The sequence below is a fragment of the Anser cygnoides genome, unplaced genomic scaffold, assembly GCF_040182565.1.
Source record: "Anser cygnoides isolate HZ-2024a breed goose unplaced genomic scaffold, Taihu_goose_T2T_genome scaffold_43_1, whole genome shotgun sequence".
Taxonomy (NCBI): domain Eukaryota; kingdom Metazoa; phylum Chordata; class Aves; order Anseriformes; family Anatidae; genus Anser; species Anser cygnoides.
Window position 1 is genome coordinate 1,380,153 of NW_027103067.1, and position 21,450 is coordinate 1,401,602.

At 69.0% G+C, this 21,450-nt stretch overlaps 5 protein-coding genes across 7 annotated transcripts; 3 read left to right on the forward strand and 2 right to left on the reverse strand.

Annotated features, from left to right (window-relative positions):
• The first annotated feature begins 443 nt into the window (after window positions 1-443).
• On the forward strand, window positions 444-3,285 carry LOC136789303 (putative nuclease HARBI1). Its single transcript, XM_066989330.1, has 2 exons — window positions 444-1,878; window positions 2,698-3,285. Exons 1-2 carry the CDS (start codon window positions 1,131-1,133, stop codon window positions 3,084-3,086), a joined length of 1,137 nt encoding a protein of 378 aa, XP_066845431.1. The 5' UTR covers window positions 444-1,130; the 3' UTR covers window positions 3,087-3,285.
• A 45-nt stretch (window positions 3,286-3,330) lies between these two features.
• LOC136789301 (coiled-coil domain-containing protein 87-like) lies at window positions 3,331-5,611 on the reverse strand. The gene is made up of 2 exons (XM_066989328.1): window positions 5,388-5,611; window positions 3,331-4,855 (listed from the first exon to the last, which is right to left on the reverse strand). The coding sequence occupies exon 2, from the start codon at window positions 4,843-4,845 to the stop codon at window positions 3,331-3,333; it is 1,515 nt and encodes a 504-aa protein (XP_066845429.1). The 5' UTR covers window positions 4,846-4,855; window positions 5,388-5,611.
• LOC125181673 (copper chaperone for superoxide dismutase) lies at window positions 5,511-9,037 on the forward strand. The gene is made up of 8 exons (XM_066989334.1): window positions 5,511-5,649; window positions 6,359-6,431; window positions 6,518-6,655; window positions 6,764-6,941; window positions 7,446-7,506; window positions 7,591-7,668; window positions 7,760-7,863; window positions 7,949-9,037. Exons 1-8 carry the CDS (start codon window positions 5,614-5,616, stop codon window positions 8,088-8,090), a joined length of 810 nt encoding a protein of 269 aa, XP_066845435.1. The 5' UTR covers window positions 5,511-5,613; the 3' UTR covers window positions 8,091-9,037.
• Window positions 9,038-9,241: 204 nt separating this feature from the next.
• LOC125181674 (RNA-binding protein 14) lies at window positions 9,242-15,707 on the forward strand. Its single transcript, XM_048056564.2, is given in 4 exon segments — window positions 9,242-9,335; window positions 9,337-9,718; window positions 12,069-13,698; window positions 14,320-15,707. Coding segments are annotated over 4 exon segments (2,289 nt in total). The 5' UTR covers window positions 9,242-9,266; the 3' UTR covers window positions 14,528-15,707.
• On the reverse strand, window positions 14,999-21,076 carry LOC106029570 (RNA-binding protein 4B). Of its 3 annotated transcripts, none has more exons than XM_066989332.1 (4): window positions 20,938-21,075; window positions 20,370-20,790; window positions 17,994-18,691; window positions 14,999-15,894 (listed from the first exon to the last, which is right to left on the reverse strand). In XM_066989332.1, exons 2-3 carry the CDS (start codon window positions 20,779-20,781, stop codon window positions 18,000-18,002), a joined length of 1,104 nt encoding a protein of 367 aa, XP_066845433.1. In that variant the 5' UTR covers window positions 20,782-20,790; window positions 20,938-21,075; the 3' UTR covers window positions 14,999-15,894; window positions 17,994-17,999. The 3 variants fall into 3 exon arrangements, with proteins under 3 accessions (XP_066845433.1, XP_066845432.1, XP_066845434.1); XM_066989331.1 differs by lacking the exon at window positions 14,999-15,894 and adding an exon at window positions 16,739-17,324; XM_066989333.1 differs by lacking the exons at window positions 14,999-15,894; window positions 17,994-18,691 and adding an exon at window positions 16,739-17,324 and having other exon boundaries at window positions 20,938-21,076.
• Between the last annotated feature and the right edge of the window lie 374 nt (window positions 21,077-21,450).

Sequence of the window (21,450 nt, forward strand, 5' to 3'; positions counted from 1 at the left end):
TGTCCCCCCCGTAACCCCCCCCAGCCCCCCTTCCCTCCCCTCCCCCCCCCCGGTCTCTCCCCGCCCCCCCCCGCCGCCCTCACAGGGCCCGGATCGGGCCCGGCCTCGCCCCCAGCCCCCCCCCCGATCCCCCCTCGGGACCCCCAGGCCCGGCCCCGGCCGCTCCACGCACCCCCGGGCCCCCCCCGCGCTCACCGCGGCCCCGCGCTGCCTCTCGCCGGGTCGGTGACGGCGACAAAATGGCGGCGGCGCCCGCTCCGCCCCCCCCGCACCTCCCGCCCGCCTCGCCCCGCCCCCGGAGCCCGCCGATTGGCTTCGGGCCGCAAGGGGCGCGGCGCGATTGGCTGAGCGCGGTGACGTCACCGCCCAGCTCGCCCGCCCGCCCACTGGCCAATGGCGAGGGAGGGAGGGGAGGGGAAAGAGAGGGGGCGTTTCCGGTCACGTGGGGAAACGCAGCCAATCGGGGAGCGGCGTGGGGGCGTGGCCTGGAGGCCCGGCGGAGCCCGGCGGGGTCGGAGCGGCGGAGCGGGGCCGGGGCAGGCAGCGAGCGGCGGGACCGGAACCGGAACCGGAACCCGGCCCGGGCCCACGGGGCCCGCCCCGCCGGTACCGCGACCGCAGGGCCCGGGCGGCCGCGCCGGGCCTGGCCCCGCCCACCGCTGGCCCCGCCCCCATTCGCCCCGCCCTTTCGTTGGCCCCGCCCCTCGAGGCCGGGTCCCGCCCCCGCGCGTTGACCCCGCCCCCGTGCCCTCTCCCTCCCTCCTTGGCCCCTCCCCTCCCGGCTAGGCCCCTCCCCTCCCCGTTAGACCCCGCCCCCTCCCTATTAGGCTCCTCCCTTCTCTATTAGGCCCCTCCCCTCCTGTTTAGGCTCCTCCCCTCCCTTTTCAGCCCCTCCCCTCCCAGTTAGGCTCCTCCCATCCCAGTTAGGCTCCTCCCATCCCCATTAGGCCCCTCCCACTCAGGCCCCTCCCTTCCCTATTAGGCCCCGCCCCTCCCAGTCAGGCCTCTCCCCTCCCAGTTAGGCCCCACCCCTGGGCCTGCTCTGCCCCCAGCCCTCCCGGACCCCCCAGCCCCCCTCAATCCCCCCGGGGCCCCCCCAGCCCCCCGCTTCCCGTGCCCCCGCGGGGGCCATGTCGGACTCGGTGCTGCTCCTGCGCCGGGTGCGTGAGCGCAGCGGCGAGGCGGCGGCGGCGGCGGCATCCGGGGGGGCCTCCTCGTCCCCCGGCCCCGCCCCGCGGCGCAAGCGCGGCCGCCGCCGCCGCTTCTACCCCGAGCACCGCGTGTACCGGGCGCGCAGCTCCTTCCTGGACCTGAGCGAGGAGCAGGTGCTGCGGCGCTACCGCCTCGACAAGGCCGCCATCGCCGGGCTGTGCCGCGAGCTGGGCGCCGACCTGGAGAGCCTGACGGGGCGCAGCCACGCGCTGCCGGTGGCCGTCAAGGTGACGTCGGCGCTCACCTTCCTGGCGTCGGGCTCCTTCCAGACGGCCACGCGCGACTCCACCGGCATCAGCCAGTCGGCCATGTCCAACTGCCTGGCGCAGTTCCTGGAGGCGCTGCAGCGGCGGGCGGCGCGCTACATCGCCTTCCCCGCGCCCGGCCGCCCCGCGCCGCCCGCGGGCACCGGCGCCTTCCCCGGCGTGCTGGGGCTGCTGGGCAGCATGCACGTGGCGCTGCGGGCGCCGTCGGAGAACGAGGTGGCCTTCCGCAACGCCCGCAACTTCCACTCCATGAACATGCAGGTGGTGTGCGACGCCGCCGGCGCCATCACCAACGTGGTGGCCAAGTTCCCCGGCTCCTGCCCCAACGCCGCCGTGCTGGAGAATTCGGCGCTGGCGCGGCTGCTCGAGGGGGCGCGGCCCGAGGGAGCCTGGCTGCTGGGTGAGGGGGGGGACGGGGAGGACGGGGGGGGCTTGGGGGGGGCGGAGGGGGGATTTGGGGGAGGTTTGGGGGATTGGGGGAGGTTTGGGGGATTGGGGGAGAGTTGGGGGTTTGGGGGAGAGTTGGGGGATTGGGGGAGAGTTGGGGGATTGGGGGAGAGTTGGGGGTTTGGGGGAGAGTTGGGGGATTGGGGGAGAGTTGGGGGATTGGGGGAGAGTTGGGGGTTTGGGGGAGAGTTGGGGGTTTGGGGGAGAGTTGGGGGTTTGGGGAGATTTTGGGGATGGGGGAGATTTGGGGCGAGTTGGGGGTTTGGGGAGATTGGGGGGGGTTGTGGATATTTGGGGGGTTTTGTCGGACTAGGGGATTTTGGAGAGACTCGTTGGGGGGTATTGGGGGATTTGGGGGGACTTTGGGGTGTGGGGAAGACTTGGGAAGTTTTGGGGAGACTTGGGAGTTTGGGAAGATTTGGGGGGTTTGGGAAATTTGGGGGTTTGGGGAGATTTGGGGGTTTTGGGGATATTTGGGGGTTTTGGGATATTTGGGGGTTTGGGGAGATGTGGGGGTTTTGGGGAGATTTGGGGGTTTGGGGAGATGTGGGGGTTTTGGGGAGATGTGGGGGTTTTGGGGACACTTGGGAGTTTGGGAAGATTTGGGAGGGTTTGGGATATTTGGGGGTTTTGGGAGATTTGGGGGGTTTGGGAGATTTGGGGGTTTTGGGGACACTTGGGGACATGTGGACGCCACGAGGGGACACGAGGGAGCCACGCGAGGGGCTGCGGGGCGGCGCGAGGGCGACGAGGCGCCGTCCCCTCCCCGCAGGCGACCGCAGCTACCCGCTGAAGACGTGGCTGATGACGCCCATCCTCTTCCCGTGCGGCGCGGCGGAGGAGCGCTACAACGCGCTGCACCACCAGGCGCTGGCCGCCCTGCGCCAGACCCGCGCCCTCCTCAAGCGCCGCTTCCGCTGCCTGGACGCGGCGGGCGGCTGCCTGCAGTACGCCCCGCAGAAGGTCTGCCAGATCTTCCTGGCCTGCTGCGTCCTCCACAACATCGCCCTGCGCCGCCGCATGCCCCTCGAGCCCCCCGAGGGCCCCGAGCCCGACCCCGAGCCCGAGCTGCCGCTGCAGGCGCCCCACGTGCAGATCTCCAGCGAGGCCCGGGCCGTGCGCGCCCGCATCGTGCAGCAGGTGAAGGACAGCATGGGCTGAGCCCCCCCCACCCGCCCCGGGGACCAGACCGCCCGGATTTAGGGCCCGGCAGCGGGGGGACGCGGTGCATGCGGCGTCCCCGGGCGGGTGCGGGGGGTCCCCGTCCGTCCCCCGGCCCCGAGGGCTCAGCACACGGGGAGCCGGCGCCCTTCCACGCCACCGACCGGGGATTTGGGGTGAATAAATGTATTTTCCAGCAGCGCCTGCTCCGCGGGGCGGGGATCGTGGCACCGCTCCCCTGTTCTCACGTCCCATCTGTGCCCCCCGGGGACGTTTCGGGGCCCCCATGCCGCAGCATCGCCCCCAGAGCGCCGGCGCGGCGGCCCTGCTGCAGCCTGTAGAGCATCTCCACCCCGTCCCGGCGCATCTTCTCCTCGTAGGGGCGTCCCCGCAGCGTCACCACGTCCCCGAATTCCTCCCGCAGGCGCCTCAGGGCGGCGCGGAGCGGCCCCTCGCAGCGCGCCACGGCGGCACGCAGCCGCCCGCGGGCCCGCGCCTCGCCGGCACGCGCCGCGAAGGCCTTGGGGGCCCTGCGGAAGAAGCGGTTGGGGTCGGAGGCGCGCGCCTCCAGCCCCTCCAGCCACGCCAGGAGCTGCTCCCGCTGCTGGATGAGGTTGGCGGCCTCCTCCCACAGCTCCAGCGCCGCCGGCAGCCGCGCCAGGGCCGCACCGCCGGCGTATTTGGTGGCCGTGGCCAGCTGCTCGCGGCCGGGGACGAGCAGCGCGGCCCAGAGCTGGCGGAGGCGCCGCTGAAGCTGCTGCAGCGCCGCCGGTGTCACCGCCGTCACCGCTGCCGGCTGCCGCGGCTCCGCCGTCGCCCGTGGGGCCTTCACCGGCTCCTCCTCCTCCTCTTCCTCACCGCCACCGAGGTTGAAGATGGCGTGGAGGAAGTCAGAGCCGGTGCCCGCGAGGTACCGCAGGTAGTCCTGCAGCAGCGAGGCGCTTTGGGGCTCCCGCCGCCGCGCCGCCGGGGCGCTGCGTGCCGCGGCGCGGGTCCAATGGTGACCCCCGGGGCCGAGCTCGGTGTCGTCGGCAGCCGGCTCCACCAGGGGCTCGTGCTCGAAGCGCAGCCGCTCGCCGGGCAGCGCCGCCGCCAGCCGCTCGTAGAGCGCCCGCAGCTCCCCGCCGCGCACGGCCTCGGCCTCGGCCTCCGCCGCGACCTCCGCGGGCCCGGGGCACAGCGGCGGCTGCACCCGCAGCCCCACCGCGCTCTCCGCCAGCTCCGGCCGCCGCAGGAGGCTGACGCCGAGGGCCGGGATTGGCGCGGGGGGGGGCCCCGGCCGCTGCGTTTGGTGGCCCCGCAGCCACCGCAGCCGTGCGGCGTCCCGGGGGCGGCGGGTGAGCGCCGCCAGCAGCGGTGGCAGCTGGTGCCTGTCGCTCGCCACCCTCTGCGTCAGCCGGTGCAGATCCAGCGCCGCGGCGGTGGCGCGGGGGGGGGCAGCGGGGGTCGGCAGCGCCGGCAGGGAGCGGGGCCGCGGCGGCGGCGGGACCCCCGGCTTCTCCACCCGGTGCCGTTGCTCCGTCCACGCCGGCAGCGAGCGGGCTCTGGGCGCCGCGGCGGTGCCGGGATGGGGGTCGGTGGCCGGGGGTGGCGGGCGGGGGGCGCGGGGCGCCCTGGGGGGCAGCCGGGCGAGGGGCAGCAGGCAGGGGACGGCGCGGAGGTCGGCGCCGGCGATGGCTCGCAGCTCCCGCAGGTCGGCCGCCAGCTTCTCCTCGAGCACGGGGGCGGCGAGGCTGCGCCGGGGCGGCGGGGGCTCCATCGCTCCGGGCCTGCGGCAGCGGGGGAGAGCCCCCCCAAATCGGCCTGGGACCCCCAAGTCAGCCTGGGATCCCCCAAAACGTCCCGGAGCCCCCCAGATCATCTTGGAACTCCCCCCATATTTTTCTGGACCCTCCCCCTAACATCATGACCCCCCCCCCAAACAGCGTAGATCACCTCCAAATCGTCCTGGTACCCCCAAAACAGCCTGGGACCCCCCCAAATCGTCCTGGACCTCCCCCCAAATCTTTCTGGAGCCCCCCAAGATGTCCTGGACCCCCCCCAATCGTCCTGAGACCCCCAAAACGTCCTGGACACTCCCCCCAAATTGTTCTGGGACCCCCAAATCGTCCCGGAACCCTCCAAAACGGCCTCGGACCCCACCCAATCTTTCCGGACCCCCTTAAAAAATGCGTGGACTCCCCCAAATCATCCTGGGACCCCCAAATCGTCCTGGGACCCCCCCAAAACTGCTCTCACCCCCCCCCCCAAGCACCCCCAGATCCCCCCCCCGGTAACGGGGATCCCCAACCCTGCACGTACTCGGCTTCAGCAGCCCCCCAGGGCCCCCCTCGAGCCCCCTTCGGCCCCTCACAAATCCCCGGGGGCTCCCCGCGGCCTACAGCGGCCCCCAGAAGCCTGCGGCGGCCCCCGTTTCCATGGCAACGGCGCGCCGGAAGTGGCTTCTGGTCCGTCGCCCTCACGGGTCCGGCCCCCGCCGCGGGCGCCGCCGCTTTGGTTCCGCGGCGCCGGGACCGAGCCCGCGGCCATGGCGGTGCCGGGGCCCCGCGGGCCCAGCTGCAGGGTGAGGGCGCGGGGCGGGGGGGGGGGGGTAACGGGGGGCCGGGGGGGCAGGGCCCAGCTCCGGGGGGTGCTGGGACCGTGCGTGGGGCGTTTCTGGGGTGCGGGGGCCCAGCTGTGGGGTTTTGGGGTGCAGGGCCCCAGCTGTGCGATTTTTGGGGCGAATAACGCCAGCTATGGGATTTTGGGGCTGCAGGGCCCCAGCTTCGGGATTTATGGGGTGAAGAGCCCAAGCCATGGGATTTTTGGTGTGTAGGGTCCCAGTTTTAGGGTTTGGGGAGTGCAGGGCCCCAGCTGTGCGACTTTTGGGGCGAATAACGTCAGCTATGGGATTTTTGGGGTGCAGGGCCCCAGCTATGGGATTTTTGGGGTGCAGGGCCCCAGCTTTGGGATTTCGAGGGTTCAGATCCCCAGCTTTGGGATTTTGGGGGTAGAGGGCTGCAGCCATGGGATTATGGGGGTCCAAGTCCGCAGCTGTGGGATTTTGGGGGTGCAGGGCCCCAACTTTTTAGAGGGCTATAGGGTTTTTTAGAGTGAATAACCCCAGCGATAGGATTTGGGGGCTGTAGGTGCCCGGTTATGGGATTATAGGGGCGCAGCGCCCCACAGACAGAACATTTGGGGTGCAGCACCCCGGGTGTGGCAGCTTTTGGGGTGCCACCACCACGTAGCGGGGCGTGCGGTGCCGACCCCGTGTCCCCTCTTGTCCCCAGCTGGAGTTCACCGTGCAGATGAGCTGCGAGAGCTGCGCCGAGGCCGTGCGGGAGGCGCTGCGGGGAGCCCCAGGTGAGCCCCGCACCCCCACAACCCCCCCCCCTCCGCCGCCGCCACCGCCACCGGTGTCCCCCCGGCGTCACCGCGCGTCCCCGCAGGCGTGCGGCTGCTGGAGCTGCGCCTGGAGGCGCAGACGGTGCTGGTGGAGGCCGAGCTGGCGGCCGAGCGTGTGCGGGAGCTGCTGGAAGCCTCGGGGCGCCGCGCGGTGCTGAAAGGCATGGGGGGCGCCGAGGACGGTGAGTACAAACCGGGCTGGGGGGCCCCAAATTGGGCCGGGGGGGGGGCCAAACTGGGCCGGGGGGGGACCCAAACTGGGCCGGGGGTGCCAACGTGTGTCCCCGTAGCCAGCCTGGGCGCGGCGGTGGCCGCTCTGTCCGGCCCCGGCGGGGTGCGGGGCCTGGTGCGGTTCCTGCAGGTGTCCCCGCAGCGGTGCCTGGTGGACGGGGCCATCGACGGGCTGCAGCCGGGCCCCCACGGGCTGCACGTGCACGAGTTCGGGGACTTGTCCCGCTCCTGCGACAGGTGAGGGGACGGGGACGTCCCGACGGGGATGGGGACGTCCCGACGGGGAACGGGGGCACCCCAACGGGGAATGGGGAGTGGGGACACCCTGATGGGGAATGGGGACCCCAACGGGGAATGGGGACACCCCAACAGGGGATTGGGACGCCCTGATGGGGAACGGGGGCCCCAACGGGGGACGGGGATGCCCCAACGGGGGACAGGGACACCCTGATGGGGAACGGGGACACCTCTGTGGGGAACGGGAACACCGATGGGGAATGGGGATGCCCTGAGGGGAACAGGGACACCCCAGCAGGGGACAGGGACACCCCAATGGGGAAAGGAGACACCCCAATGGGAACTGGGACCCCAATGGGGAATGGGGGCACCCCAAGAGAGAACAGGGACACCCTAATAGGGGAGGGGGACACCCTAATGGGGGATGGGGACACCCCAACGGGGAACGGGGACACCCCAACGGGGAACGGGGACACCCCGACCTCACCCCACGTCCCCCCACAGCTGCGGGGACCATTTCAACCCTGACGGGGAGTGCCACGGGGGACCCGAGGACGAGCACCGGGTGAGCCTGCAGGACCCCCTGGGACCGGTGGATGGGGGGGGGAGCTTTGGGGTCTCCCCTGACGCCCCCCACGCTGCCCTGTAGCACGCTGGGGACCTGGGGAACGTCTGGGCGGACGCCGACGGCCGGGCCGCCTTCCGCATGGAGGACTCGCGCCTGAAGGTGAGGCCGTGGGGGGGTCGGGGGGGGGGGGGCCACCCTGCGCCCCAAACCCCCGGGGGGGTCCCGAGCCCCCGCTCCGTGTGCCCCCCAGGTCTGGGACATCATCGGGCGCTCGGTGGTGGTGGACGCGGGCGAGGACGACCTGGGCCGCGGCTCCCACCCGCTGTCACGGGTGACGGGGAACTCGGGGCCGAGGTGAGCGGTGGGGGGCTCAAAAAAGGGGCTTGGGGGCGGGGGGGGAGGGGGACGAAGCCCCCCCCTCACGCCCCGTGCCCCCCAGGCTGGCCTGCGGCGTGGTGGCGCGGGCGGCCGGGCTCTTCCAGAACCCCAAGCGCGTCTGCAGCTGCGACGGCCTCACGCTGTGGGACGAGCGGGACCGAGCCGCCGCCGGGCCGCCCCCGGCCCCCGCCCCGCACCTGTAGGGGCAGCGAGGAACCGGGGGGGTTTACGTGAGAAACGGGAGCGTGGGTTTGCGTGAAAATGTATAATTATGCCGTCTGAGGAGAAACCGAGCGCGAATTTGTAGGATAAAGTGTGATTATGGGATCTGAGGGGAAACCAGAGCGCAAATTTCTATGGTACAGTTGTATGATCTGAGGGAAAAACGGAGCGCAAATTTGTCTAAAAAATGTGATTATACGGTCTGAGGGAAAACCAGTGCAAATTTGTATTAAAAAAGTATAATTACACAGTATGAGGGGAAACCAAGGGTGAATTTATAGAGTAAAGCATAAATATACGATCCGGGGGGAAATTGAGTGTAAATTTATATGATAAAGTATAAATATATGATCTGAGGAGAAACCACGACAAAAATTTATATAGAAAAATGTAAGATCTGAGGGGAAACCGAGTGTGAATTTACATGATAAAGTGTAGTTGTACGATCTGAGGGGAAACTGAGTGAAAACTTATATGATAAAGTATAAATACACAGTCTGAGGGGAAACTGAGTGAAAATTTATATGATAAAGTATAATTTTGCAATCTGAGGAGAATCCGGAGTGCAAATTTATATGAAAAAATACAAGTATACAGTCTGAGGAGAAACCAGAGTGCAAAGTTCTGCGATGAAGTGTAATTGTAGGATCTGAGGGGAAACTGGAGTGCAAATTTATATTAAAAAAATATAATTATAGGATCTGGGAAGAAAGTGGAGTGAAAATTTATATAATAAAGTGTAATTGTAGGATCTGAGGGGAAACTGGAGTGTAAATTTATATGAAAAAATACAAATATACGATCTGGGGAGGAACCAGAATGCATATTTTTCTAATAAAGTATAATGATATAATCTGAGGAGAAACCAGAGTGCAAATGCATATAATAACGTGTAAATATTTTTAAAAAATAAAGATGTTTGTGATGACGTGCTCTTTCCGCCCCGCAGCCTCCTCGGGCCCCCTCAGAACCGGCCCCGCGGCCCCTTTAAGAGTGGGCGTGGCCTGGCGCGGCTTCGCCCTCCCGCGGCCGCCCGGACCGTTAGGCTCCGCGCTCACTGGGGGGGGGGGGGGGGGCTGTTGCTAGGCAACTCCCGAGGGCAGAGGCGGGAGCTGCGGTCGCGCACGCGCGGTGAGGTGGGCGGGAAGGCGGCGCGCATGCGCAGTGCGCGTTCGCCTCTCCCCCTCAGCTCTGAGGTGCGGCCGCCATTTTGTGAGGCCGCCGCGCTCCCGCTTCCCGCTACCCTCCGCCGCCGCCGCCGCCATGCGTCCCGGCATAAAGCTCTTCGTGGGCAACGTGCCCGAGGAGGCGACGGCGGAGGAGCTGAGCGAGCTGTTCGCCGGCGTCGCCGGGCCTGTGCTCGGCATCGCCCTCATGAAGCAGTTCGCCTTCGTGCACCTCCGCGACGAGGCGGCGGCGGCCCGCGCCATCGCGCAGCTCAACGGCCACCAGCTGCACGGCCGCCGCATCGTGGTGGAGCCCTCGCGGCCGCGGCCCACCAACACCTGCAAGATCTTTGTCGGCAACGTCTCGGCCGCCTGCACCAGCGGCGAGCTCCGCTCGCTCTTCCAGCAGTACGGCACCGTCGTCGAGTGCGACGTGGTCAAAGGTACCGGACCCGCCGCCGCTCCCGGGGCCGCTCCCGGGGGCCGCTCCCCTCGCCCTCAGCACGGCGTCGGCCTCCCCCTGCCCCTCCGCTGGGGGCCCCTCTCGCTCCGGCCCCGGCCTGGTGCAGCGCCAGCGACCGTCCCCGGAGCCGCTCCGTCGCCGGTTGTGGCCGGGGCTGCGCCGTTTTCCGACCGGCGCCTTGCGGTTTCTTCCCCCCCCCCCCCTTCCCCGGCCCGATCTGGCGGCGCCCCCGGGCTGCGAGCCCTCCGCCCCCCGGTACCCCCCCACCACCGCACGGGGCTCTCCCCCAGCCTTGCTGCAGGGCGCCGGGGTTCATCCTCCCCCTTCCCCTGGGACGGGGACACAAAGGGATGGCCCGGAGCTATGCGTGCTCCTGGAATTTCTCCCCGTTAAGGGCTGGGAGGTATTTTCCTCCCCCTCCACCACAGCTTTCTTTGCCCAAATCTATTTCGGCCCGGATGCGGAGGCTGCTTTATAGCCAGTTCTGAAGTTTGGTGGCACGTGGAATGCAAGTTTCTGAGGGGCTGCCCTGGCTCGGGGCCCCTGCACGCCGTTAATTCGGGGGTGCAGCATCAAGGGGGGGTGGGAATTACCTCGCGCCGAGGTCTCTCCATGTCCCCCCTCGCTTGAGAAGGTGCCGGCCGGGGCTGCCCCACGTGGCTCGGCCCCGTCGCGCCCCGCGGCAGGGTGATGCTGTTGCCTCTGCTCTCTCTCGTCCCAGGTCACAGCCCCACCAGGACGCCCCTGCCCCGTCGGAGAACGGCGCCGAACCCACGCCAAATGTTTCTGGCGTCCCCGTGGCTGATTTGCGGGGGTCTTTGCGGCAGCCCCCAAAGGGGGTGGGCTGCCGGGGTGGGTTTGGGGCTTTCCAGGGACCTCCAGGGGCATTTCTAGCACCTCTACAGCAGCGTTTGGAAGCGTATGCAGTGCTTGAGTGCTTCCTGCTGCTGGAAGGAGCCTGGGAGGGGTGGGATCGTGGTGTGGAGCCGGGGGAGCGAGCGGGGGGAGGCTGGGCACGGTAACGCACGCGTTTACCATGTTTTAGCTGGACCTTGAGGCGTTGTTATGGCGTTTGCCCGGCCCTAGCGCTGCGTTTGGTGAGCGGTACCTCCGAGCACGCCGAGACCTTCGGGGGGGCTGCCCTGAGGCTTTCCCCCCGGTGCTGCAGGTGGAAGGGGGTCCTTGGGGGGTGTCACCGCTGCGCCTCCGGCCTGCGACCGCAGTGGTTTCCTGGCTGGTCTGCGGCGATGCTGCGGGGTTGGGTGCTTGTCACCATGGGTCACCACCACGGAGGCACCGCAGCGAGCGCCCCGTGCCACGTGCCAGCCTCCCAGAGCTGCTGTGACGTGGGGATCGAGCCCCCCCACACCTCCTGAGCCCCCGCAGTGGGGTCCAGACCCTAAAACCACTCCCTGACGTGCTGCAGGTGGCCGTCAGGCCTGGCTCCAGCCTGCTGGTGTCACCGTGCCGCTACCGGTCTCTGCTGCTTCTAACGCTTCTCTCGGCTCTCACCTCCTGTCCGGCGCCTCCGCTTTCGGTTAATGATTCACCTTCCTGCGCTGCTTGTTTGCTCAGCTCCTCGCTGCCATGCCCCCGGCCTCCGGACGCCTCTAACGCCTCGCCGGAACGCGCTCCCCGCGGGCCTCGCTCCCTTCTGGAGCGGAGCCGCTTGGTGCTGCGGCCCTTTGCCCCGGCGGCGCTCGCCGGTCCTCTCCTCTCCCCGCTCTCTCCTTTCACTTGCCGCTGAGAGGCCTCATGCGGGCCGAGGACCGGCGCGGAGAAGTCCCTGGGGGGCTTTGAATGCGGCGAGGGGCCGCGCACCGCAGAACGCGGTGGCCTGCGGCAGGGCACGCTGTGACGGGGCAAGGGAAGGAAGAAAACGGTGGCAAGAGGAGCAGAAAGCGGGGCCTGGCAGCTCCGCTGGGCTCGCAGCGCTAATTACAGGGGTGGGAGCGCACCGGGGCCGACCCGAGCTGTCAGCGGCCCGCTGATACTGGTGGCAGGGGGAAAGCAGGGCCCGGGGCGGGCAAAGCCCCGCTTTAACCCGAACTTGCTCCAAGCCTCGGGCCGGAGGCTGTGGTTTCTCGTTCCCCACAGTCGGGTGGTGGCTCAGGGTGCCAGGAGGACGCGCTCGCTCCGCTCGAGCCCGGGGCCAAGTGGGGAGGTTTCGGCGCGAGCGGGGCCGCCGCTGCTGTCGCTGGTTAGCCGGGCCGCAGCTCGGCGGGCTGCGCATAGGGTGGAGCGGGGCCGCGCGCCTCGTTAAGCGTTCGATCCTGTAACGAAATGTCTTTTCTTCCCCACTGATAACCCTCTGTCTGCTGCTTTATCAGACTATGCATTTGTTCACATGGAGAACGAAGCAGATGCAAAAGTTGCCATCGAAAATCTTAATGGGAAGGAGGTGAAAGGAAGAAGAGTCAATGTGGAGCTCTCGACCAATGTGCAGAAAAAGGGCATGGGCCCGGCCGTGCAGGCCGGCGTCGTGGTGGACAAGAACAAGCGGATAGGCCTGGAGTACAGGGAGAAGTTCCAGCCCAAGATCGAGGGCTTCGAGCAGCGGAGGGTCGCGGACGCCGCCTTCCCCTCGGCCGCCGCCGGCTACGCCGCCGCCTCCTCCTCCTCCCTGTACGATTACCAGCAGCGCTTCGGCACCGGCGCCGCCAGCAAGTACGACGGCTTCGACCCGCAGCCGCGGCCCTCCTCCCCCGCCTACTTCGGGCGGGACCGCAGCCCCCTCCGGCGCTCCCCGACCAGAGCCGGCAGCTACTCGGCGGTGACGCTCCCCATGACGGCGCAGCCGGCCGCCTACCGCGCCCAGCCCTCGGCCTCGCTGGGGGCCACCTACCGCGCCCAGCCCTCGGCCTCGCTGGGCATGGCCTACCGCCCGCAGCCCACCACGGGCCAGGCGGCCGCGTACCGCGCCCAGCCCTCGGCCTCGCTGGGCGGCGCCTACCGCTCCCAGGCCGCCGCCGTCTCCCTGGGCGCCTCGGGCGCGCAGCCCGGCGCCAACTCCCTGGCCTCCTACGGCGCGCAGCCCGCCGCCTCCTACGGCGCGCAGCCCGCCGCTTCCCAGCTCTCCGGCTACAGCGTCCAGTCCACGGCCCTGGCCTCCTCCTACGGGGCGCAGGCCGCCTCCGGCTACTCGGCCGCCTACGGCGCCCAGGCTGCCGCCGCCTACGGCACCCAGCCTGCCGCCGGCCCCACGGTTTCCTACGGCGCCCAGGCCGTGGCCACGCACGTAGCCTCCTATGGCGTGCAGGCCGCCGCCGGCCACGCCGCCTCCTACGGCGCGCAGCCCATAGACGGCCACGCCGCCTCCTACGGCGCCCAGGCCGGCGCCGTGCTCTCGGTCTCCTACAGCGCCCAGGCCGTGGCCGCGCACGCCACATCCTACGGCGCCCAGCCCATGGCCAGCCACGCCGCCTACGGCGCGCAGCCGGTGGCCGGCCACTCGGCCTCCTACGGCGCGCAGCCGGTGGCCGCGCTCTCGGCCTCCTACGGCGCCCAGCCCGCTGCCGGCCACTCGGCCTCCTACGGCGCCCAGCCCGCCGCCAACCTGCCCGCCTCCTACGGCAGCCAGTCCGCCGCCGCGCTCTCCGCCACCTACGGCGCCCCGGCGGGCTCCTCGCTGGCCGCCTCCTACGGCAGCCAGGCTGCCGCCTCCTACAAGGCGCAGGCCTCCGCCCCGCTGACGGCGGCCTACCGAGCCCAGGCCTCCAACTCGATGGCGGCCTCCTACCCGGCGCAGCAGGCCTCCTCCGCGTCGCTGGCGGCCGCCTACAGAGCCCAGCCGGGCAGCGCCTACGACGGGCCGAGCCAGCTGGGGCAGCAGGCGGCCTCCTACTTGGGCCTGTCGCAGGCCACCGCCGTCGCACCGCCCTACGAGCGCACCCGCCTCTCACCGCCTCGCAGCGCCGGCTATGACGATCCGTACAAAAAGTCCTCCGCTCTGGCAAAAAGGTACGCAGCTGGGCCAGGGGCGGCGGCTGGCGCGTAGCGTGCGGCGCCTCTCGTCCCCACGCAGCGCGGGGGCCGGCGCCTCCCTGCCTCGGCGAGCTCGGCCCCGGCGCGCCGCGGAGCTAACACCCAGGAGCGCGTGGCGCCGGAGGGGTGGGAGCGCAGCGCGGGCGCCGCACACCCCGCGTAACCCCCTCCCCTTGCTTCTCTGCGACTGGCCGGGGCCGGGGGTGGGCGCGGGCGGGTTCTCGCCCCTCTCCCGGGCCGCGCTGGACACCCGGGGGCCGCTCTCGGTGTCCGCGTGCGCCGGGCCGTCCGCCTGTGCCATTGCGCCGGGAGGTGGCTGCGTCGCTCTGTGCCGGGCGTCGCCTCAGGAAGGCGGCGGGTTCACCAAGCGCTCGTTTGCCCCCCGAAATCCGGGGGAATCGGCTTCGCTTGTTCACCGGGGAGGCCGCGACGGCGAAGCTTCGCCCGCCTCGATTCGGGCGGCGGCGAGCCACGGCGGGTGGTCCCTGCGCCGCGCCCGCCGCTGCGCCAGGATTCGGGGCGCCCTCTCGGCAGAGACCCGCTCTCGCCTCCTGCGCCCCGGTGCTTTATTCACGCCATCTCTCTTCTCTCGACCAGGTACAATTCAGACCGCCGTTTGTCTGACCTCTCAGATTACCGCCGCTTAGCGGACTCGCCGCTCGCGTACCGCCGCTCGCCGACAAAGTCCCCGATGGATTACCGCCGCCTTCCGGAAGCGCACGCCGATTACGCCCGCTACTCGGGCGGCTACGGCGATTACCTGCCCCCGGCCCGCGTGCACTCGGGCTACCAGCGCCGCCTCTAGGGCTGGCGGGCGTGCGGCGTTCCCTCGGGACGCCTCCCGGTAGCGCCGCCGGGTCGCTCCCTCCCCTCCGCGCCGTCTCCGGTGTCACCAGCGGCGCAGCGCTCTCCGTCGCACCCAGCGTGGTTCGCCTGCTCCCGGCCGTTAGCCCCGGGCAGGGACGGTTATTTTTAGCTGCCCTTTTTTTTTTTTTTCTTCCTCCCTTCCTTTTATTTTTTTCCCCTCTCCTCTCCCGTTTTTAGAAGGTTTTGGACTCACGGTTTGAAAACCCGTTGCTCTGTGCCGGGAGGAGCGCGAGGCGGCCGCGCAGCCCCTCCGCCGTTCCCTGCGCCGGCCGTAGCGTCGTGGCGCCGTCTCGCTTGCGCTCTCGGCGATCCCCTCGCCGCCCGGGCGCGTTTTGGAACCGGAGCGATCGGTGCCGCCGAGCGAGGGGCGGGCGCTCTTTCGGATCCCCGTCCCCGTTTTTTCTTCCCCCCCCCCCGCCTTTTGAAAGCGTTCCGTTTCAGCCCGGGCACAGCGCTGGGCTCGACGCAGCAGCGCCGAGTGACGTTTTGTACGACTGTAAATAAAAAGCTGGGCTGTTTTCCGTTTAGAAACCCTTGTCCTCTGTATTTCTTTCCCCAGCCCGGCCGTTCGGGGACCCCTCGCGGCGGGGTCAGGCCGCGTCCCGCTGCACTCCCTGTCCCCGCTAGAGGCAAACCGGCGGGTTTGGGGCCGCAGCGTCGGCCGCGCGCGGTTGTTGCACACGTCTCTGCCCAGAGCTGCTCTGTTTTGGGGGGGGGCGGCAGCGGATTTCTGGAAGAAATCATAAATTTCTGCAAGCAGAGGGAGTAGGGACGCCCCCGGGGACAGGGTGCCACGTCAGGGCGGTGGCCTCCCCCGGGGGACGGTCCCCTCGGGCGGTGTTCTGGTCTTTCAGGGTGTCCCCACTCGTGTTTAACTGCGGCGCTCGCAGGTTTTCTCCCCGGCCAGCGTTTTGTTTTCCTCTCGGCGTTCACTACGTGAAATTTGGTCGGCTCCTTCCCCGGCGACGCTTCGGTTTTATCGGAGTAGCTCTCGAATGTAATCGGCTCGCTCAGCCCAGGGCGAGCGTCGCTGGTCCCTCCGTGCGGCTGAGCGGCTCGCTTGGGCCACGCCGGGCTCTTCCTCGCTGCTGGAACCATCATTAAAGCTTGTAAAAGCGTTTGCTGTCCCTTGTCTTCTTGTTCGGGGAGCGGCGGGGCGGCGGCGGGGCGCCGGTGGCCCCCTCGCCGCTTGCGTCGGGCCTGTCGGAGGGCTGGGACCCCCCCGCGCACACCGAGGTCACGGAGTCAGCGCTGGCTCGGGGTGAAAACACAGCCTGAGGAAAGAAAAGCGGCCCCGGCCCGCTGCTGGAACGGCAAATGAAGGGGATCGTTAACCGGCGCCGTGCGTGACGGGGGCCTAACGCTTCTCCCCCTCGTTTTCCAGGACGCGGCGTCAGCGAGAGGGAGGCTCCCGGAGACCGCAGCGACGGCCGCGTTCAAATAAAGCAGCAGAAACGCGGCCGGAGATGCAGAGCGCTCGAGTTGCTGGTAAAAAAAAAAAACGTAGCCGAGTGCCAGCGTTGCTTTGAGAAGCGGGAATTAGGAGTCGGCTCGGTAGAGAAGGAGAGGAGAAGGCACCGCGAGCTGTAGGTGATCGGGCGGAGGCCGTTAGCTGGAGGAGGCAGAGAGAGGAAATCTGGAAACGCACCCCGAGGAGCAGGCGAGAGCTGCTGCTTGCTTCAGGACGCCAAAAAACCACAACCAGGAGCCCAGGGCCAAGGCGAGGGGCCCGGACAGCGGCTGTGACCCAGGCGAGCGTTTAATTAATTAACATCGTTACTTAAGGAGCCAGGGAGGGGAGCAGGGGTTGGAGCTGGCGAGCACAAGGGGCGGCAGCCAGGCAGGGGGTGCGTGGGGGGGCTCTGTGGGGCCCACCCTGCTGACAGCAGGGATTAACGAGCCAGCCCCAGGGGGGGTCGGGGGTTAATTAGCCAGCCCCGGGGGGGTCGGGGGTTAATTAGCCCAGCATTGGGATTAGGGGGGTGCTGCCATCGAGGGGAGGCACGGCGGGGAGGCCGCAGAGAGAGGCCCAGCCTCTCCTGCCCTTTCTGGGGCCAATGTCGGTGGTGAGCCCAGGGGGAGCGTGGCCGGAGAAAAGCCCCCTGGGACTCAGAGGGGGAAGCGCCCGCACGCCAGACACACGCCCGGGTTTGTTAAAAGAGTTTATTTCACTGGAAAGGAGGCTAAAGGCCGAGGGGGGGGCGGCGGGTTGTGCCCCATGCCGGTGGCGTGACCCGGGGGCTCGACTCAGCGGTTCAGACTCGGCTACGTCATTTAGTATTACAAAGTTAAGACTGATTCTCTTTAAAAAATAAGCACGTTAAAAAAGAAAAAAAAAAAAACAGAAAAACGGAAAAAAAAAGCTACAGCCCAGGCTGCGAGGGAGGGGGGGGGAGCAGCTCCACGCACGCCTCGAGGGAGCAGGGAAGCAAAGCTCGCGCTACGGCTACGCTCGCGCTAAACCTGAGCCTAGACCAGCTAGGGGCGGCCGGGCTGGAGGGCAGCACGGGGGGGCCAAGGAGCTAATTCAAAGCAAATCCTGAAAAATCGAATGTACGGAGGGGGCGGGGAGGGGGTTAAGCTACTCCTGACTACGCTACGAAGAAGCTTGAGCGTCCGTTAGGGACCGGTTCGTTAGCTGACGCGGGCGTGCCTGGAAGCGCAGCACCGTCTGACGCGCGCGGCGCAGATTTCACGTGCGACGGGACCCCGACGTCCAGCCGCAAATATCTTACCTGAAAGAGAAAAGCACAGGTCAGCGCCCGCCTCGCAGCCGGGGCCGTGCCGAGCCCTGCGCGGCGGCAGCGGCGGCGCCAGCGCCCTCCTGAAAGCAACCGGAGTCCAGACGTGAGCCGAGCTCGCTCGGCGGGGACGGCACCGGCCTCACCCGTCGGGACGGTGCCGGGCTCGGCTCTGCCCTTGCCACGGCAGCGGGGGAAAGGCAGCGGGAGGCTCCCGCGAGAGGCGGCTGGAGCAGGGCACGGTTTTACCGGGAGCCGAGCGGGGAGAGGAGTCTCCCCTCACCGGGTGCCCGGGCAGCACGGGGTGGGGGGGGGGATTTCGGGTCCCGCTCCCCGCGCCCAGGAGCACCGCTCGTTGCGGCAAGGCTCCGGAGGGTGCTGCGGCAACGCGCCGGCACCCGTCACGGTGGCTTACAGAGCCAGCATCCGGGCTTTAACGTCCAGAAAGGGCCCGGCTCGGGTCCTTTTTGCTTAACCCTGACCCGTTTACTCAAGCCCGGCTCTACCCCAGCTGCGGGCAGGAGGCAGGGCGCAGATGCCCGGCCAGCGGCGTCGGGGACTAGCGGAGCCCGTGTTCCGAGCCGCCGGGGACCCCACGCAGCCCCGGAGGCAGCACCGGCTGTAAGGACAAGCACCACGGAGCAGCCCTGCGAACACGCTCACCTCGGCTCAAAAGGCAGAGTACCGCGCCCTGTCCGCGTACGGGTCGCGCCCGAAGCGCTGCATGTCGTAGAGGGAGGCCCGAGCGACCGACGAGACCGGCGACAGCTGACTACGATCGTAAGTGTACGCCTCTCCGACGGTGGTGGCCGCGGCTGCCGTGCGGCGCAGGGGGCTTCTATCCCGGGTGTAATAGGTGGAGGAGGCCGCCGCCGCCGCGGCGGTGGCGGCGGCGGCGACCGCGGCGGCCGCGCCCGGGGTGGGCAGCAGAGCTCTATCGTAGGGGTCTAGGGTGGTGGGGATGCGACTGGCCATGGCTGTGGTGGCGGCCATGGCCGTGGACTGGACCTGGGAGTACTGGGCGTACTGGGAGTACTGGGCCATGGTCTGCTCTGCATAGGCGTCGTATGCAGAGGCCGTCGCATAGGACCTGACGCGGTAGCGCTTGTAGTAGTCGGCCATCCCGCTGTACGCGTCATCGTAATACATGGTCTCCCCATAGCCCGCGGTGTAGGGAGTGCGCACGGCTCCGTACTGCTCGTTATAGGCCTCGGTAAAGTCAGCCACTTGCCCCGGGCGATCTACCGGACACTCTTTAGACCAGTGCCCTTCCTTCCCGCACCGGTAGCAGCCGCTCTTGTCTCCCATCCCGGGCGCGGTCCTGAGCCGACTCGTGGACAACTGCACGCGCATCCGCTTGCCTTTAAGAAACAGACGCAAAAGGGAGGCTATAATTCAGGCCGCACCAAGAGGTTCGTTACAGAAACATGCACAGTACAACAGAGCAGGACAGAACCAGCCAGAGCCCCCCCCGAGCCACCTCGCACCGACGGCGCCTCGTTCCATTCCACACCAGAAACCGCGCCGCGAGCGGGAGAGCCCCCGGGGCCGCCGAGCCCCCGGCCTCCGCCGCCCGTCCCGCTCTGCGTCGACGAGCTCGAGGAGCAGCCGCGTCCTGGGGCGCGGCAGACCGACTTACCGGGAAGGTGCCACCGGGGACGGGGACGGTGCCGCAACGACGCTGGCGAGACAGAGCGCTCGGTGGCTCGGAGACGCGGCTCGGCCGCCCGAATTAGGCTGGGAGGGGTTCGGGGTGCAGGTCGGGGCCAGCTGCACCGAGCAAGCCGCCAGCGACCTTGCCGTCCGGCCAAAGTCACATAAAAAACAGCTTTCTGCCCCAAACCAGCGTGCCGTCCTGCTCCGGTGATTACACAGCAGCCCGGCGCTGTCACCACCGGCCCTGGAGCTTCGCCGTGCCCCAGAGCACGCAGGGCCACGGCTGCGGCCGCGGACCCTGCCGTGCCAGATGGCAGCACCGACCGCGGCGGCAGCGAGGGGACGAGCACCCTCTGAAAGGGGAGGCGGCCGCGGGCCTGTGACGAGCCCCTGGGGATGACGCCGGATCCTGCGCAGGCCGCGCCGCTTCGCTTTCGGACTGCGAGTGCCGGCAGCGCCGGAACCACGTGGGCTTGGGCCAGGACACCCACACGGTGCCCCCAGCCCTAGCGTGGGGAGCAGGGGGCAGCCGAGGGCCACGTCTACGAGCGGGGGGACGGGCGATACTACGCGGCCCTGGCTGAAGACGAGTTCTGTGGGCACCCAAAACGGAGGCTTCGCCCAGACCCCAGTAGGGATGGGCAGGACCGAACCAGCCCCACCGTGCGGGCGAGCCCCGGGACGGGACGGCGGTGGATCGGGATGAAGCGCCGGACGCGTCCCCGACGCCCTGCTGGGTTTGGACCCAGCCTGACGGGGATGCGCTCGCTTTCGGCGATGAAGAAAGTGGCCCAGCGCCGCGGCGGTGCCTCTGCCCGCCCTCTTACCGGGCTGGCCGGCAGCCCCTCCGTGCTGCACAGGCGGCACCGGCAGCGTTGGACCAGAGCCAGGGTTTCGCCATCGGGCTCCTCAGCCGCGTTGGGTTGGTCAGAGATGGCTCCCCGTGCCCGCAGCCCACCCGAAACGCCCCAGGCCCTACGGGGTCGCTGCCGTGAGGGCCTGACCCTTGGGAAAGAAACGGGCATGCCACGTTACACAGCACAGGCAGAGCTGGAATGCAAACGAAAACCCCAAAACACATCTTTCCGTGCTTAATTCAAGGGGAGAGAGCCGCGGTGATGCCCGGAGACGTCCGATGCCCTACAGAGGGCTCTTGGACCGCGGCTGAGAGGTTTGGGGCGCTCAGAGCAGCCTCACCCCCACCGCAAGCCCGAGGCTGGGCTCGGTCTCGCCAAGCGGAGGCCGCGACGCCACCGGCACCATCCGCACGTCTCCAGCTCCGACGGCCGGGCTCTAAAAGATGTCAACGCCCGCGCTGGAAGGGGACCCGCGATCCCTCCGCAGAGCCCGCCGGCAGCCCGCCCGTCCCGGTCCCCGTCCCACCTTGGAACTCGGCGTTGTCCAGCCCGCGGATGGCCTCCACCGCGTCCTCCGCCCGCTCCATGTGCACGAAGGCATAGTCCTTGACGATGTCGCACTCGATGACGGGGCCGTACTCCTCGAACTTGGCCCGCAGCTCCAGGTTGGTGCAGGTGGGGCTGATGTTGCCCACGTGCAGCTTGGTGGAGGCCTTGCTCTTGTTCTTGCTGGCCTCCACGTTGATGCAGACGCCGTGCAGCTTGTGGTGGTGCAGGTTGCGGATGGCGTCCTCGGCCGCCGTGCGGTCCTCGATGTGCACGAAGCCGTAGTTCTTGACGATGTCGCACTCCAGCACCTTGCCGTACTGCTCGAACAGCGAGCGGATCTCCTGCTCCGTCGCCTCCCGCGGCAGGTTCCCGATGAACAGCTTCACCATGGCGCCGGCCTGCAGCGGGCAGCGGGCTCAGCACCCCCGGGACCCCCCCACCCCCCCCCCCCCGCCCCGGGACGCTCCCCAACCCCTCCCGGTGCCCTCCCCCTCCCCCCCCCCGTGCCCTCCCCCCGCCCCTCCCGGTGCCGGCCCCGCCCCCACCTGCGCCCCCTTCGCCGCTCGCTGCTCACAAAATGGCGGCGGCTCCGCGCTGCCCCCCTCCCGGCGCCCCGGGCCCCGCCCTCCTGTCGATGATTGGCTGAGGGGCTGTCCGTCAGGAGGCGTGTGCCCCTAGATGGAAAGCGGGCCCGCCCGCGGAGAGCGCGGGGCCAATTGGCAGCGAGGGGCGGGGCGAGAGGGAGAGGAGCGGCCCATTGGGAGCCCTGCGGGGGGAGCTGGGTGGATCCATTGGGAGCCGGGGGGGGGGGGGGGCCTGGAGGGATCCATTGAGAGCCCTGCGGGGGGGGGAGGGGGCTGGAAGAGTCTATTGGTAACTGATGGGGGGGATCCGGGGGAACCCATTGGGAGCGGGGGGGGCCTGGAAGGGGGAGCCCTGCGGGGGGGGGGGGGGGGCTGGAAGGATCCATTGGTAACTGATGGGGGGATCTGGGGGGATCCATTGGGAGTGGGGGGGGCCTGGAAGGATCCATTGGGAGGGGGGGGGGGAGGGGGCTA

Bases quoted from the DNA above. Each gene is read 5' to 3' on its own strand.
- LOC136789303 (XM_066989330.1), top strand. From the start codon at position 1,131: ATGTCGGACTCGGTGCTGCTCCTGCGCCGGGTGCGTGAGCGCAGCGGC. The intron at 1,879-2,697 runs GTGAGGGGGGGG...CCCTCCCCGCAG, and splicing joins CGAGGGAGCCTGGCTGCTGG to GCGACCGCAGCTACCCGCTG.
- LOC136789301 (XM_066989328.1), bottom strand. From the start codon at position 4,845: ATGGAGCCCCCGCCGCCCCGGCGCAGCCTCGCCGCCCCCGTGCTCGAG.
- LOC125181673 (XM_066989334.1), top strand. From the start codon at position 5,614: ATGGCGGTGCCGGGGCCCCGCGGGCCCAGCTGCAGG. The intron at 7,669-7,759 runs GTGAGGCCGTGG...TGTGCCCCCCAG, and splicing joins TGGAGGACTCGCGCCTGAAG to GTCTGGGACATCATCGGGCG. The intron at 7,864-7,948 runs GTGAGCGGTGGG...CGTGCCCCCCAG, and splicing joins ACGGGGAACTCGGGGCCGAG to GCTGGCCTGCGGCGTGGTGG.
- LOC106029570 (XM_066989332.1), bottom strand. From the start codon at position 20,781: ATGGTGAAGCTGTTCATCGGGAACCTGCCGCGGGAGGCGACGGAGCAG. The intron at 18,692-20,369 runs GTGGGACGGGGA...TGTTTCTTAAAG, and splicing joins GGACAACGCCGAGTTCCAAG to GCAAGCGGATGCGCGTGCAG.